General features: G+C 55.8%; 2 protein-coding genes across 2 annotated transcripts; one reads left to right on the forward strand and one right to left on the reverse strand.

Moving 5' to 3' along the window:
- The first annotated feature begins 7,182 nt into the window (after positions 1-7,182).
- On the forward strand, positions 7,183-10,762 carry LOC119091762 (tRNA-splicing endonuclease subunit Sen2). Its single transcript, XM_037214633.1, has 4 exons — positions 7,183-7,231; positions 7,521-8,118; positions 8,542-8,702; positions 9,565-10,762. The coding sequence occupies exons 2-4, from the start codon at positions 7,617-7,619 to the stop codon at positions 9,712-9,714; spliced, it is 813 nt and encodes a 270-aa protein (XP_037070528.1). The 5' UTR covers positions 7,183-7,231; positions 7,521-7,616; the 3' UTR covers positions 9,715-10,762.
- A 38-nt stretch (positions 10,763-10,800) lies between these two features.
- On the reverse strand, positions 10,801-13,788 carry LOC119092000 (mitochondrial folate transporter/carrier). The gene is made up of 4 exons (XM_037214952.1): positions 13,257-13,788; positions 12,887-13,024; positions 12,343-12,643; positions 10,801-12,023 (listed from the first exon to the last, which is right to left on the reverse strand). The coding sequence occupies exons 1-4, from the start codon at positions 13,532-13,534 to the stop codon at positions 11,826-11,828; spliced, it is 915 nt and encodes a 304-aa protein (XP_037070847.1). The 5' UTR covers positions 13,535-13,788; the 3' UTR covers positions 10,801-11,825.
- Between the last annotated feature and the right edge of the window lie 1,725 nt (positions 13,789-15,513).

Consider the following 15,513-nt stretch of genomic DNA (forward strand, 5'->3'; position numbering starts at 1 on the left):
GCAATAAATTCGTTTATCAGAGTGTGTTCCAGCGCTTAAGTCGACCAATATTAACGTGGATGTGGGGAATATGGACTTAAGGCTTGACATGCTGGTTGTGAAGTGTTCAGTGAAGAGTCGTAATCGATCCGCCGTTAAATTCGGTGGGAGGCAAGCGCAGCATACTAAAAATGTATAACTGCGTTTTAGTTTTGCTGATATCCACCTCCTCGTCATCTATTTCTAGCTGGTTCAGTCTTTGGAACGGTAGCGATGTGTGCATGTAAGTGGTGATTCCGACCCCTGTGTCTCGTTTTATGTCGGGCCCAGCGGTGTGCGGAAACCGTTCATTTTGTAAAGACTCAGCAATGGCGCCCTTAATTTGGTTTCTGTAAGTGCGAGGGTTTTTCACATCGTTAGTTCCCACAAATTTTCTGAGTTTGTCAATTTTGGTTTCCGGCCGTGATGCTGTCAATATTGACGTGTGCAATAGTGAAGTTCTACTGTTGATGTAAAGGTGATAGTCCTACATTTGTTTCGATGCCACTGATTGCTAATAACGTTTGGAGGCCTGCGAGCATTCCTAATCTAGCTTAATACTCATTTGAAAACAGTCCTTGGAGAGTGAGTTTGGTGTGGCAGGTGGTTGTGCGTGTGACTGTGGCCTAGATAAGCAATGTGTGGATAGGTGGTGCTTGCGAATGGCTGGGAGTGGCCCGATGTATTTGCATTTGGAATGGCGTGTCCAGTGTTTGGCGTGCCAGGCGGTGCAGCATAGTTCTCCCAGACAGCTACAGCGGTCGGTGGACGGTCCACGATTGTGATGACTGTGGTATCTGTGTGGACAGGACCTTCCCGAAGAGGCGCCGGTGCCTGTGTTGGGGAGCACAGCATGAGTGCTTGGTGACGGCGGCGAGTGACCCTGGGGCAGATGCACCGAAACAATGGAGGGAGGAAAGAAACCTGGAGGTCGAAGTTATTGAACAGAGATTTGAGGAGAATGAAGAAAGGATGTCCTGAAAGACTAAAATAAAGCAGACATAAACTTGAGCTGGATAAGCAGACATTTACGTATTCAGTGACTAACTAAGGATCCTACCGGAAACTTGCGCATTGAATAATCCAATGCAATGAAGGGCGAAAACGAAGCGACGAAATGGTAGCAACCAACGCCAGCTGACGAAATAATTCGCAGCAGAAAGCAGCAAAAATAAAAATGAAACAACCGTAATGCCAGTTGGATGGTGAATTAAGCTTTATGATATTGCGCTACACATTCATTTACATATACAATGCACTACTGTATTATCACAAACATGTACTATGCAATACGCACTTGACCTGTCGCCATCCCAATCCGCCGTGTAGTGTGTATAAAAAACGTCGCTGCTCAGAAAAAGTAAATGCCGGGAGCACGCTTTTGGAGTATATCAACGTGTGAGGATGCTCCAGCGCCTACATTGGTGCTCGATTAAATGACAATGCGGGAGAAGGGATCTATAAAAAAAACGTTAGGAAAACGCAATCAACCACTTGTCAGGGTCGTGGGTTGTGGCATTCAGGAACAAATCATAGCATTCACATATGCATTTTGGTTTTTTTGGCCAGCTCGTCACCCCCGGCCGGCCACTCTCAAGCTATTTTTGAGTCCACGCTTTTCCGCGTTGTGAGATATATGGGGCTTTTGAGTTAAAATAGAGTACCATTTTGTCATCGCTACGTGGCATTTGACAGCGCGAGTTGTCCTACACCAGCACCTTAAATCAGGTTTTCGGACAATCGCACGGACTATATCTGTTTTCCGTTAGTTTGGTACGTTTGTATATGGATACAGCGTTGAGACAAGTCTGGCACCCATACCAAAATTGTGACATATTTGCCCCCGTAAGAGGCTTCAGATGGCCAGCGTCACACCCTGTTGTCAGTAGAACCCCCAGAGGATGATAAGGATTCCCTATCAGATGTTCAGATGCACATAGAATAGAAAAAACATAGGAAGCCCGCCAGCCAAACATGATGCCCGGACACCAGAAGACTCCGCCAGCCAGGGAGGCAATTTTATTCAATTTCATACACTAACCTAAGCGGTTATTATGAAAAAGCGAGCAAAACTCCGGACAAAGACAAGGCTCCATAATGGGGGATAGGATCGGAAACCCAAGGTCTTCTTGGGAAATCTGTTCGCAGATCTGATTGTCAAGAGATGTCCCTTAATCTGCTTGCCGTCCTTGGAAGGAGTAGGCGGCGTTATCCCTGGGTTACGACGGGTCGTGCATCTCGTTCTACGTTACAGTTGGTCGGTAAAAATTGCATGTTCAACTACAATCACTCTACTCTGGTGGTGTGGGTAAGAATATTTACAGCACGTTATGCTCAACAAAGACTCTTACGGTAAAGCTAAGCCCCCAAAGACAAAACCAAAAGCAAATATGGCCAAGGTCCTTTGAAAAACCTTCGCGGCGCCGTCAACCGCCAGACTGACACGAGCCAGCCCAGCTGCTTACGACTGGCCCATGTCCTAATGACTCTTCCCCTGCAGATGCCGCCAGCGCCACTTCCTCCACGCGAGCCTGTGTGCACGTGAGAGGGCTCGGGGACGCCGCTCGCAACGAGGTTGTGTGGACATTTCCGAGTCGTGCCGGCGCCGCCGCTGCCCGGCCGACACGCTGTGCGCGCTCGCCCCGGACCTGCGCCTCACCTGCCTGCCCGGCGTCGCCGGCCGGCTCCGCAACTGCGCGCCCGAGCCGCTGCGGCTGGCCCAGCCGTGTCCCGCCAACACCGTCGTGCTCGGCTTCGGACAGGGCTGCACGTTTCTGCGCGGGCCGGCGCGGCACCTAACGCGTCGGCTCCGCCGCCGGCTCTGACGCTTGAGGCCGCAGCCAGGCGGCCGGAGCCAGCGCGCGGCGGGCTTGCGTCACGGGTCTGCCACGCCCGCGGCGGCGTCAGAAGCGAGTGCTTTGGACGTGTCGGTGGAGTGTGACAGTCTGAATTGTCCGATTGGCACAAAGTGCGTCTTAAGACCGGACGGGGAGTACGGGTGCCTTCCGGAGTCAGCGTATGAGAGCGCAAAATTGTGGTTCGGGAGGAAATGAGATTGTCCCCAGCCCTGCCCAGCGAACTCTGTCGTCGCTGGCTTCGGGCAGGGCTGCACATTCTGTGCCTCCAAATAACGCGACTGGACCCGCCGTCCACAGCCTCGTCGTCACGTAACAGCAAGCGCCAGCCAGGAGCATACACAAAATGCTTGCGTGGTCGCCTTTAATAGCCTCCCGATTCTCTGTGGGGAATGCTTTGACATCACCAGTCACTGCGTTCGAAAAGGGTGTTCAAGCGACACAGTTTGCGGTGTTAATTTAAAGGGAGCTCCGGAATGTTTTCCAGCGTCCGTGACAGCCTTCCAGAACTGTGGTCCGGACAAGAACGTCTGGTGCAGCCGTGTCCGGCAGATGCTGGGTCCTCGGATTCGTGTGCAGGCCTGCACTTTCTGCGTGGCAGGGTACCCCGTCGGCCCCGTATCAAGGACAGAACCCGCACCCATAATACAACGAGGAGCAGCAATAGGACCGAAGCCCACGTTAGCACCAGAACCTACGACAGGACCAGGTCCCGGGTAAGCCCAAAGCCTGAGACAAGGACCGGAACTCAGGGTTGGATCAGTAACCGGTATTACATTAGGACCTCCGATCCAGGACGTGGCCAGGAGTGCACGCGCACTGAGCACAGCCCAGGAACAATCGGCAAATATTTGTATTACGATACACAGCACTTCAAAAGGTGCTGAAAAGAAGTGCAGGGAAGTGTCGGCCGCGTGTGAGCTGAAACAGTGTCGTCCCGGCACGTTGGCGGCGTGTCCATGGATGACGTCATCGGCTGCTTCACCGCGTCAGTGCAAGAATTTGAAACCCTGTCGGATGAACATATCCGGCCACGTGCGGTCCTGCGCTGAGGCAGTAGAACCTCAGCGGCCCCGAAGACGGCTGCTCTTCCGCATGTGCGGCGGCTCCCTTGACTTGACGACCTCGCCGCCAGGCGGCTAGCACCATCGGTCACGTTTGAATTGCACGGGGCGTCCCGAGGGCGCGGCGCGTAACACAGGAGCCGTGTTGCGTCAATGCTGAGGCAGCCTCTTTGCTGAAGGCGGCATAATCCGTGCACACACCAAATTTGCAATATAAATGATTCACCGACTTTGTCGTGTTTAGATGTTCGAGTCTGTCTTCAACAAGGTCCACACGAGTCGGCGGTCGGAACTAGACTATTTCTGTTCTCCGCGAGACGCTCTGCCACCTACCGTTCGGTCTAGATACTACTACTCGCGCGCTATACTCGGTACTCGCACATCCCCCACCATTCATTCAGCCCGCGGGACGCGATCGAATGACGAACACAATTTTTTTATACGCGAGAGGTGATAGTGTACACTAGACAATTGAACACGACAAGCATGGCGGGGGAAGCGATCGCGGGCCGGTAGGGAGACGGCGGCGGAGCGCGGAGGCTACAGTGCGAAAATACGGGGTCGAACACTAAATCTACCGCACACGGTGTGCCTGCTCACTCCCTCACATGGTCTCAATTAGACGTTCGCGACGCCGGGTAGCCCGTGCAGACCGTCGCGGTGGCGCTGTGAAGACGTCGGGCGGCGCCTCTCCAGCCGGGGTTGGACATGGGGTCGGCTCACTCAGACGTCCCGAACCCCCCGCGAGGGCCGGCTCGGGCGGGGGCGGTGTGCCCGCCGCGGCCGTGGTCCAATGCGAATCGTGGTCCCCGGTCTTGATCCTGTTAGGGAACTGGCCCCCGGGGTCCAGGCTGACAGGGAGTCAACGTTTCCGTGCTCGTGGTCCCCGGCCGACTTAAACACCCGCATTGTCTTGCGGTGTCCTCAAACGGTGCCAAAGGACCTCTGGTTGATATTTAAGGCCCTACAGGCCGCGATTTTTTATGTGAGCTGCAGCCAATCTTTCGGGCCCTTATGCCCTTCAACCGGGCCCTTAATCGTCGGTTCCGTTGGGCCGCCTGGGCTTCTCTTCGCGCATCATCAAACACTGCCATTGGTTGGCTCGGGGCCCTTGTGACTCAGCACCCTTTGTTAGGCACTGTGGGCCGCTGACAGATACAGGGCCCCCGACCAGAGTGCATCGCTGGCCGCGGATTTGAAGCTGGTTGGGAAGTGAGCCCTCAGTCCATACCGACAGGGAGCCGGCTGTACGTTACTGGTGGTGCCTGACCGACATATAGACCTTTATCGAATCAGGGATTCCTGATCGGCACAAAGAGCCCCCTGACTGCCATCTGAGAACCCGTCCCCGCAGGTTGGGGCCCCTGAATAAGTCCCGACCAGCCCTTCATGTCCTTGGACCCTCCAATCGGGCCCTTGATCGTTGAACGTGGTGGGCCTTCCAGACTCTTCACCTCCTCGAACACTGCCTCTGGCCGAATTGAGGCCCTTGCCAGCACAGCGCCCCCGTCAGGCGCTGTGGGGCCCCGACCAATGTAATCGCTGGCTCCGGCTTTGTGTCTACTGGGAAATGAGCTCTTATGCCCATGCCGCCACGGGGCCGACTGTGCATTATTGGTAATGTTTGACCGACATATAGGCCCTTAAGGTCTTAATCGACTATCGATCAGCGCGCAGAGCCCTGTGACTGGCATCTCGATACCAGACCCTGTGGGTCGGGCCGCTGATACCAGGCCGACGTCCTGCCGGCCTTACGGGGCTTTGGGCTTAAGAGCCCAAAGGCCCCGTAAGGCGGAGCCCTAAGTCATAGGTCCCGAGGGGCTCAAAAAGCTCTCGAAACCTGAGGGGCACGTGCCACCTGTAACCCTCCCCTCTGCATGCGCTACTGGTCTGATTCCATCTCGTTTGGTTCCCGTCATGTTGGGTTGTGTTTTGTCCCGTACGAAGTCACCGCAGGCAGCGTGGTTTCGTGACGTCACCCCCACGATCAGCTGAAACCATTTGTGACTGACAACATTTTCGCTCATCATGCGCACCCAAGGCTGTCTAGGCGCCACCCAAGGCGGCGCACCGCAATTATGCGACGGCTGGTGGCGGGTGCTGGATCAAACACCGTGCATTGCTACGCATTGATGTTGAAATGTATTTAGAAATGTATGGTGCATCTACTGATATCAAATTATCATGACACATGCCGGATTTGGCTGTTCAGGCCGTTCAAGAAGTGTAGGGCCTATGTTGGCAATACTGTCTTGCCGTTGATCGGGCATTCAATAATTTATATCAATGCTTTTTATTTATGGTACTCTTGCCTCCATATAGCATTGTTGGCCAGGTCAACAATACCCATAAGTTGAAAGGGTGTAGGTGTACTTTCCTACCCAACATTAGAAAAAATCATTTTATCCCATTTGTCGTGTTTAAGGCGGAACGTATCGTAAATAATCTCAAAACAGGTAGAATCACGCGCCTACCTTCAAATTTTAGTAGCTACCACGGCGAGCTCCCGAGCGCTGCACGCACCGCACCGCCTCGATTCCCCAGCGCCGTTTCTGCGTTGTCGTTGCGTAATTACAATATTGCTGCTTATGAAGAACCGTAAAAAATGTACGAGACCAAGGTAACAATAATAATACGATGAAAATCGTTTCTTATTGCGTTTAGGTACATTTATGAAACGCACAGGCCAGAATAATTCAGAACATAGCCTAAACTAGCCTAACCTAACCTAACCTAACCCAACCTGACCTAACCTTACCTTACCTTACCTTACCTTACTGTACCTAATCTAACCTAACCTAACATGGATTCTTGTTACCTTGGCCCCATACATTTTTATGGTTCTTGATGCTGATTGATGCGCAGTAATGTTGTGACCGCGCGCAGTAATGGCGCCAGTGTCGCGACTGCTGTGTGTTTGCGGTGGTTGGATGTTCGGTATCATAATTAGTTAAGTTCCAAGGTAAGAGTATAGATGACATGTTTTGCGATTAATTATTATATGTTCTGCCTTAAAAACAATGATTGATGTACAGTGCTTTTTTGTAACATGAGGTAGGAAAGTACACCCTGACCTAAAGAACACTATGTTGCATTTAAGGTCCATGGAACTAAGAAAAGGATGACAGAGTCATCCAGAGTGATACTGAATGTCTCCCACAAGAGAAACACAGCAACATAGAATTTAGAGGAACACTGCCAATATTGCATGATGGTGAGGAGCCATGTGAAGTGACGCTGAGTGGGCCATGTGGTGTTGTGTCTGAGGGCAGCTTGCTAGACCTGTTTGCTGAGGTAAGTTTTGTACACTCCCACCACAAGGGTGTCAACACCCCTCAAAGCTGCTCCGTTTTTCTTTTCTATGTCACTTTGAATGTATTTGCATGTTCATATTTCTCAGTTATTTTGTAATATTGTTTAATGTCTTCTTTTCAGTGTGTTTTGAAAACACACCTGAAATGCTGCCTTTTACCCCGCTTAAGACTGGTTTATCACGTAATGTAGATAATTTGTGCATGACAGTGTGCCTCAGCTTGAGACCATGATTTGAGCAAGGCATTAAATGACAACACTTTATTTTCAGGGAGCATTTGGCACCAAAATAGCTGAAGAAATTTTAGAAAAATATCTAAAAATCCAGGAAGCGGTGCTAAGTGGAGAAGATGTCTCTGACAGTGACATGTTCTTCCTCCTTGATGCCACCCGCAGAAGGGATCGGCATGAGAACAAAGAGGCAGCCACAGACGTGGGCTTGTCGGAGGCTGTTCAGGCAATGCCCAGGAGTGCTTCAGATCATGATGAACTCATGTCAACTGGCTTGCCAGACACACCCTCAGCAGACAGGCTACAAGGCATGGCACACCTTGAGGAGCCTGCTGCATGTGCAGACAGTGGCGGTGACAGCAACAGCATTGACTCAGACGACGACAGCGACGATGCCCGGCCGGCGGCCCCACTCCGTCGCCGCCTGGTGCTGCAGCCAGAGGAGGTGCTGTTCCTGTCGCACGCGCTCGGCTGCGTGCGGGTGCGGACGGCGAGCGGCGAGGTGCTGGCCAGTGACGCGCTGTTTGGCCACCTGGCGGCGGGTGACCGCCACCTAGCGGCGCGCTACGCGGCGTACCTGGCGCTGCGCGGTCGGGGCTGGGTGGTGCGCGATGGCCTGCTGTCCGGAGCCGACTTCGGTGAGTAAATTCGCGGTCTGGCCGCCGCCCTGCGTACGCTCGAGAGCTGGCCCCTGATGGGCTCTGATACAGGACAGTGCAGGGGATGCATGCAGAGCCAGTGACGTATGGTCATCACGTGTGCCTAGATGGATTCCGCAATCCCTAGAGGGATTGCGGGAGCCGGAATCCGGGGCGAGCTCGTTATTGAACGCCCTCACGCCACCCACGGATAGGTCTTCTGTATGAGTTAGTTTCCGTGCTTGTGCTTTCCGGATTTATTCTGTACCCTCAGAATGTTTACGCACGTGTTGGCTCACTTCCTCCTCACCGCACCATGCCACTGTTATGACCCTTCGGTTGCATTTTTGTGTATGGACGCCGGGCAAAACTCGCGCTCTGCCGATCAGGAAGCTGAGCCGCCGCGTTTGTTTGCGCCGACAGTGGTGTACAAGCGCGGTCCGGCCTTCTACCACGCGTCGGTGGTGGCCTCTGTCCAGGTGCTCAGTCTCGAGACGCGGCGGCCGGTGGCCGAGCGCAACTGGCGCTCCTGCAGCTGGCTGTACGTGGCCGGCCTCTGTCGCACCGCCGAGCAGGCGGCCAAGGTGCGTGGACGGATCGCCACTAATTGAAACAGTGGGTTCCCCACGGACCCGCTTCTCAGTCGCCATCTCCACAACCTCCTCTGTCCTTGCCTCTCCCCGATGTTGTGGTATTGTAACCACGCGCCTGCTATTCGGGCCCTTTTGCCCTCAGGCTTCCAGTTTCATGGCTTCGCCACCTTGGCTGGACCCTGGTACCCTCGGCTCCCGGCTCTCGCTGCCGAGTTCAGTCCAGCGAGCAGACACATTGCAATCCTCTGATCCCTAAGGGGGTCGAATTATTTGCGCGTTTAGATAATAGCTGGGTTACCCCACACCTGAAGCGGCTTTTAAGCTTATTGGAGCAAGTTCCAAGGCTCCGTGTCCGTGACGCGTCTCGGGTGGCGTGCTGACGACGTGCGCCGCCGTGCTGACGACGTGCGCCGCTGTGCTGACGATGCGCGTCGCCGTGCTGACGACATGTGCCGCCGTGCTGACGACGTGCGCCGCCGTGCTGACGACGTACGCCGCCTTGCTGACGATGCGCGTCGTCGTGCTGACGACGTACGCCGCCGTGCTGACGTGTGCGCCGCCGTGCTGACGACGTGCGCCGTCGTGCCGAAGACGTGCGCTGCCGTACCGAAGACGTGCGCCGCCGTGCTGACGACGTGCACCGCCGTGCTGACGATGTGCGCCGCCGTGCTGACGACGTGCGTCGCTCTGCTGACGACGTGCACCGCCGTGCTGACGATGTGCGCCGCCGTGCTGACGACGTGCGTCGCTCTGCTGACGACGTGCGCCGCTGTGCTGATGACGTGTGTCGCCGTGCTAACAACATGCGCCATGCCGCGCCCCCGCTGACGCAGGCCGATCACCTTTCGGACAGGACGTGCTGCTGGTGCGGCTGCTCTGGCCGGACGGGCTGGAGCCGGCCGGCAGTCTCGCCTACCTGAGGCTCGTCAGCGTGGAGGAGGTGCTGGTCCAGCGCCGCACGCCCAGGCGCGAGCCGGAGAGGGGCCCCGGCGGGCAGACCTGAGGCTCGCCAGCATGGAGGAGGTGCTGTTCCAATGTTGATGTGGCTGTACGTGAGGGGAGGGACGGAACTTATGGTGGCTTCGCCGCGAGGCAATGAGAGGGATGTGTATATTATTGTGTGTTGGCTTGTTTTGGCGTTGGTGGTTCGTACTTACGGTTGTTGGTCACTTGTGTGTGGTAGTTATGTAATTGACATTCATGAACTTTACTTTTGATTTGTAATAGTATTTTAATTGGTATTATGTAGTGTTAAGTTGAAATACGCAATAGCATTGATAAAGAGGACGCGTGAATGTCGCGTGGAAAGCTGTCACATTTCAGGTTCATTCACGCAAGAGCATGTGATTGAATCGCTGGGGAGGAGTCACCTCAGACCTGCCGGGGAGCGTGGTGCATCTATCCGCGGGTGTCACGTGTTTTTGTTCGTCTCCACTGCGCGACTGCGGTATTTTTGGTTGTGTTTGGCCCGTGCGCCTGTTCTAGACAACACGCCAGGACAACGAATGATCGACCATTCCCTGCATACGCAGACTCCGTCAGACGTGGAACATTCGGCGCTCAACATTGGACATTGACACATATTAACCGCCTAGCGCTCGGGGCTGGTCGTTCTTGCGTCCGTCCTTAAACTATGTGAGCCAGACGGAGGAATCGCAGACCTTTCGGCGGTTTATTAAGATTCCCGACGCTCTTCTGTTTTGTTTCTAGATTACCTCGCGTTCGTCCGCATATTCGCATATTATTTCCGATCCGTTTTGTGCTCTTAGGAGTACTCGTAATATGACATATTACCATGATCACGTGGTATACCAATGTGATGATAATATGTGTTCTTTGCATTGGTATGAGTTGCGTACCTGTGCGTGGGATGTTAAAAAGTATGGCTGCTATCAGGATCCCCCTGTTTCATTCTTTGTCCGTTCGTGTCGATGATGAATCGGTCGGGTGACCGCGGATAAATTACAGTGAAAAAAAGATTTGGCCTGGCTCCTGGTTGCGTGAACGAGCAAAGAAATAATCAAGAAAAGAGAGATTTAGATGGGAGAATCGTTCACGACTCATGTTGAAGAGGACACATGACACATGTTGAAGAGGACAAAGCCGCGTAGCGTAATGGTGGCCGGTATGGAGGGAGTGTCATGCGACCAGGTTACAAAAGAGAAACCTGCGCTGCAGGGGCACAGGGGGACGCTCTGATCTCGTCTGCTTCCGTAAACATGGCTACTCAGCCCGTAATGTAGCGGACTCCTCTGGTCGTAACGGAGACTGTTGATGCCGTCATGGTGCAGATGTGCCACCTATCGTGGCTGATGGTCAGGATCGTATTGAATATTGCGTATCGCCATGTTGGAATGTGTTGACCACAGTGGTAGATGTTCCAGCTCTGCAGTTTCGCTGATGTCTTTCGATAAGTTCATTGTAACAGTTCGTTTTCTGCATTGTTTTTGGGTCTCTGTGGCGTGAAATTTATCACGTGGACTATGATTTCATAGCAAATAGCTGTCGCCGTTCAAACCTTTAGTGCGTAATACCTCCAGTTTGCTGTATTTTCATTCGCTGCGCAACGCACATGATGCGTTTGCCTGAGATAACCATCGATTTCTCGAGTAGCACAATCGTCCGTGCGTTCTTAGGGAACCTCCGGCTTCGGTGACTCAAAATGAGGAAGAATTCTCACGTTGTTGCACAATAAAGATAAGACATATCACGTTCACTTGGTTTAACATTGGCAGTGCAATCAAAACGTGTGTAAAACCACACGCACACGTTTCGTCGTCGCAGCTCCTGGCATCTTGCCGTCACACGCGAGTAACAAGATGGGCGTACACACCACATACATATTTAAGCACGCCCTGTGCTTGACTTGACTTAGACTAATGCGTAGTGAACGTGATCACGGAATGTGACAAATGATGGCTACTCGCTCCCGCCGATGATACGAAACGCAGTGCGTCAAATGGCCCATTTGATGCCGCCGATTGCACAGAGAACAAGTCAAATGCCCACATAACGCGGACCTATGCCGCGACGGGCGCCCCTGCTGGACGCGAGGTCACCTCCCGCCGAAGCCGGTCGTGACCGGCCGGCGTGACGGGCGGCGTCGCGGCACCGTCACCGGCCGCCGCCGCCGCCGCCCGTCACAAGCTCGTACACCATGAACACGCAGCAGACGTTGGGCGTGACGTGCAGCAGATAGGGCGCCAGGCCGCGGTAGAGACCGCGCGGGCCCTCGTGGCTCAGGATGCGCCGGATCACGTCCGCCGAGCCCGAGTAGCTGGCCCGGTGATCCTGTAGCCGCGCCCGCACCACCTGCAGCAGAGCAGGAACGCGGTGTCAGCGGGAACGCGCCGGGGTTGACGCGGCGGTGCTATGGCCGAGTCGGCCCGGGAAGCGGCCCGCTCCCGTCTCCGCAGCTTAGCACCGGCCAGGCAACACCGCCTCTCAAGAGCTCGTTACGCAGCATCGTAAGCCGGTCACTGGACCGGTGCGAGGATAGCCGTACAACACGGCCTGGTCGCCGAGTACCCAGTGATGTCTCGACTGTACGAGCGCCGGCGTGGCCGACTTGTTGGGTTTTGGCACCACTGGAGGCGAGGTGCTTGGGCGCGGGTATCTCGGGCTCTCCTACCTGGTACGGGTACGTGATGCAGGCGGCAAACAGCTTGGAGAGCGCGGCGAACTGCAGGTACTCGAGCGTTGAGAGCCGATGCTGCACCGGTCGGCCACGGCGCCGGTTGTACAGGCTCTTGAGCTCTTCGTACGCCATGAACTGGAGCGCGCCGTGTGACACGCCCCAGATGCCCGGCACGAAGCCCCGGTAGAGACCGCGCGTACCCTCCTGACGGTACGTCTTGCGCAGCGCGTCCAGCATGCCCGAGTAGCGCTTGCTCTCCGGCAACGTGGCGTCCAGCGTCGTCTGGAGGCAGAGCCTACCGAGCGGAGAGGCGGGCGACGTTAGCCGCGTGTTCCGCTGATTACCGAGGCAGTGGCGCGTTCCAACACGCTAAGCCTCGGCATGGACGGAAATGCTGTATTCAGTGCAGTGCGCGCAACAGCTGTTCGTCTATGCAGACACCGTACAGAGGTCGCTGCCTTATCGTGCCTGGATGTCCCGAAGCATCCTAAGCGGACATTCATTCTGTCGCCTGTAGATGGCGCTAAGAGTCACTCACCGAGTGCGCACCACGCTGATGGGATTGGTCAGCGCCAGCGTCAGGACGCCCGCCTCGGAGGCCACGAGCATGTGACGGGCGGCGCCCAGGTCTCGTGACGGGTCGCCCGACTGCATCCACGACTTGAGCGAGCTGTAGCTGCAAACGAGCGGTCAGAGTCAGCATCCAGCCAGCGTCGGCAGGCTGGAGTGGACGACCGGGTCAGTGCACGCGCCGCTCGCACCCAAGTAGGACGATGTCGCAACGGCAAGTCTTATCGCGACAAGTCTGGTGCAGCCGTTCCGGGGACTCAGAAGCACGTCCGGCCGGGTTTCCCGCGCGCGTCAGCCGTGGATTACGGCGAAGTGCCTGCCGGGTCAGCCATACTTACAACATGAAGTAGAGGCCCCAGGAGGCGCCGGCGCCGCACAGGTTGGGCGTGACGCCGCGGTAGAGGCCGCGCACGCCTTCCGAGCCGACGATCGTGGTGAGCGCGCTCGCCACGCTCGTGTACTGGGGGCGCGCGCGCATGGCGCCGCCGTCCACGGCGAAGCGGATCTTGATGAGATCGAGCGGGTGCAGCAGCAACGTGGAGGTGACGCCGCCGGCCACGCCGCCGGCCAGGTGCTGCAGCGGCAGCGGCCGCCGTAGGGTGCCCGGCGTGGACATGGCGGCCGGTTCGGCCCTCACGGCCAGAGTCAGCTCGGGCGGCAGCAGCGGCGCCGGCAGCGAGGCGACGGGTGACTCGCAGACCAGCAGCGGCGGAGCGGCGACGGGCAGGGTGGAGCAGGGCCGGGCTGGGGTCTGTTGAACGGTGGCCAGGATGGCGACGGGTCGGCTCGAGGTGCGACGTTCGCCGCTGGCGGCCGCCTGCGCAGCCAGAGCCGAGGCGACTGAAAAAGCGTTCGCCGCGCCGCGCGGCTTTTATACCCAGGCAGCCGGACCGCCCCAGCTGGCGCCTAACGGCAGATGGCAATGGGGGGGCTTGGCCTTGCTTTAACACCGCCCGACGGCGGCGGTGCTGCGGCCTGGCGGCGTGACGTAGCCGTCACTCCTCCAAACGTGGCGCTCCGATTGGTCGATGGCGGGGGCCGGTCCTGCGGTCGATGGCGCAACCGTGACGTCGCTGGCGTGGGCGCGCTCCGGGCAAGCGGGCGTCGCGGCTGTTCTGGAGGGGCGGCGAAAGCTCTCCATCCGCGTGGAGATCCTGTGGGCTGTCGGTCCTTCAGACGCACAAGGTTCGTCGCGTGTCCATGGTGCAGCTCACTGTTGCCGATGTAGCAGTGCCGAAAAAGTGAGATCGCTCGTTAGGGCCGGAACACCCGCCCGAATGCTCTGGACTGTTCCGGACCCACGTCAGCGCCGGCCTGGCGCCGCTCCTGGCGCAGCGGCGTCATCCAAGGCGGACCGGCCAGAGTACAGAGCGTCTCCGGCCTTGGCTGCAGGAATGCTCGGCCTGGAGCCCAGCCGAGAGCGGCCGCATCGGCTGACGTAATGTGAGCGCGAGCGGCGTCAAACGCGCGCCAGGCACACGGGCCGGGCCACCGCCGCATAACCCGCGTCTGATCCCGGTCCACGGCGGGAGCACGCGGCCCGTGCGTGGTGCCCGGTTGGTCCGGCGGTGTGAACGGCCTGCCGCGGGACCGCACTGGCCGTGAGAGGTCCAGGCGTGAGCATGCTCGTTTCGCCGCTGTTTTTTCAAGGCCGATGGTTATTGCGTCGCTTCGTAACAACTTGCCTCGAAGGTTGGGGCAGAAATTGTTGGCGAATTACTGCTGTAAAACATGACGCGACGAACTCGACAGGTGACCATAAATTAGAATACTGAGTGATGGTGTTGCTGCCCCCCCCCCCCCCCCCAGCCCAAAGCTGCTCATGACCGTAATTTTAAACCTCTAGATTGGCATGGCATCATGTGATGCTGTGACGTGAGCGAGCTGACTTTGTGTAGTGAGAAGTGATGCCAGTAGGGTGGTTTTAAGAGCCCCAGAGAAAATGTACGCCTCTGGTCTTATTTATCGTTCTGCACTTCCGTGGCGTATTTTTTTGAGTCGGGATGGTATCGATTCCGTTCACACGATAAGTCGGTGTCGAGTTAAATTAACCCAACTGCCGACGCAAAAAACCGAGGTAGGTAGCATACCCTAAAACCACATATCTATGCATATATTCATATATACATATAAACGCACGTTGTATATACAGCAACTGAAGCGTCAGTCAGGCAAATAAAATAAGCATGTATGCAGCAAAGCTTTGATGTCAAAAAGAGGTGACTCTGTCGGAATCAATGCCGTAATTGAGTGGTGTTCATTGACTCGGAATCGGAGTCGACTCAAAATATTCTGAAGTGTTCGCGCCGTACTCGTTATCCGTCTTATACGTTGTGGCTACAATCAGAATCGATTCCGATGACGCAGAGCCGAACGCAAGACTGCGTTGACTATGACAGATTATGAAAATCACTGAAGTGGATGCAGACACGGAGGCTTTGACGCTTAATTATCGAAGGGACTTGGCACCGTGTTCGCGTCGACGCTCCCAACCGGTATATCTGAGGGCCAATAAACTTGCGCTACCAAACACCGTTTGAACGTCCAGGAAGCCGATAACGTCTGGCTTTCGATGTTGACGCGACGCTTGTTTAG

The sequence above is a fragment of the Pollicipes pollicipes genome, unplaced genomic scaffold (genome assembly GCF_011947565.3).
Source record: "Pollicipes pollicipes isolate AB1234 unplaced genomic scaffold, Ppol_2.1 Scaffold_3447;HRSCAF=4054_pilon_pilon_pilon, whole genome shotgun sequence".
NCBI lineage: Eukaryota > Metazoa > Arthropoda > Thecostraca > Pollicipedomorpha > Pollicipedidae > Pollicipes > Pollicipes pollicipes.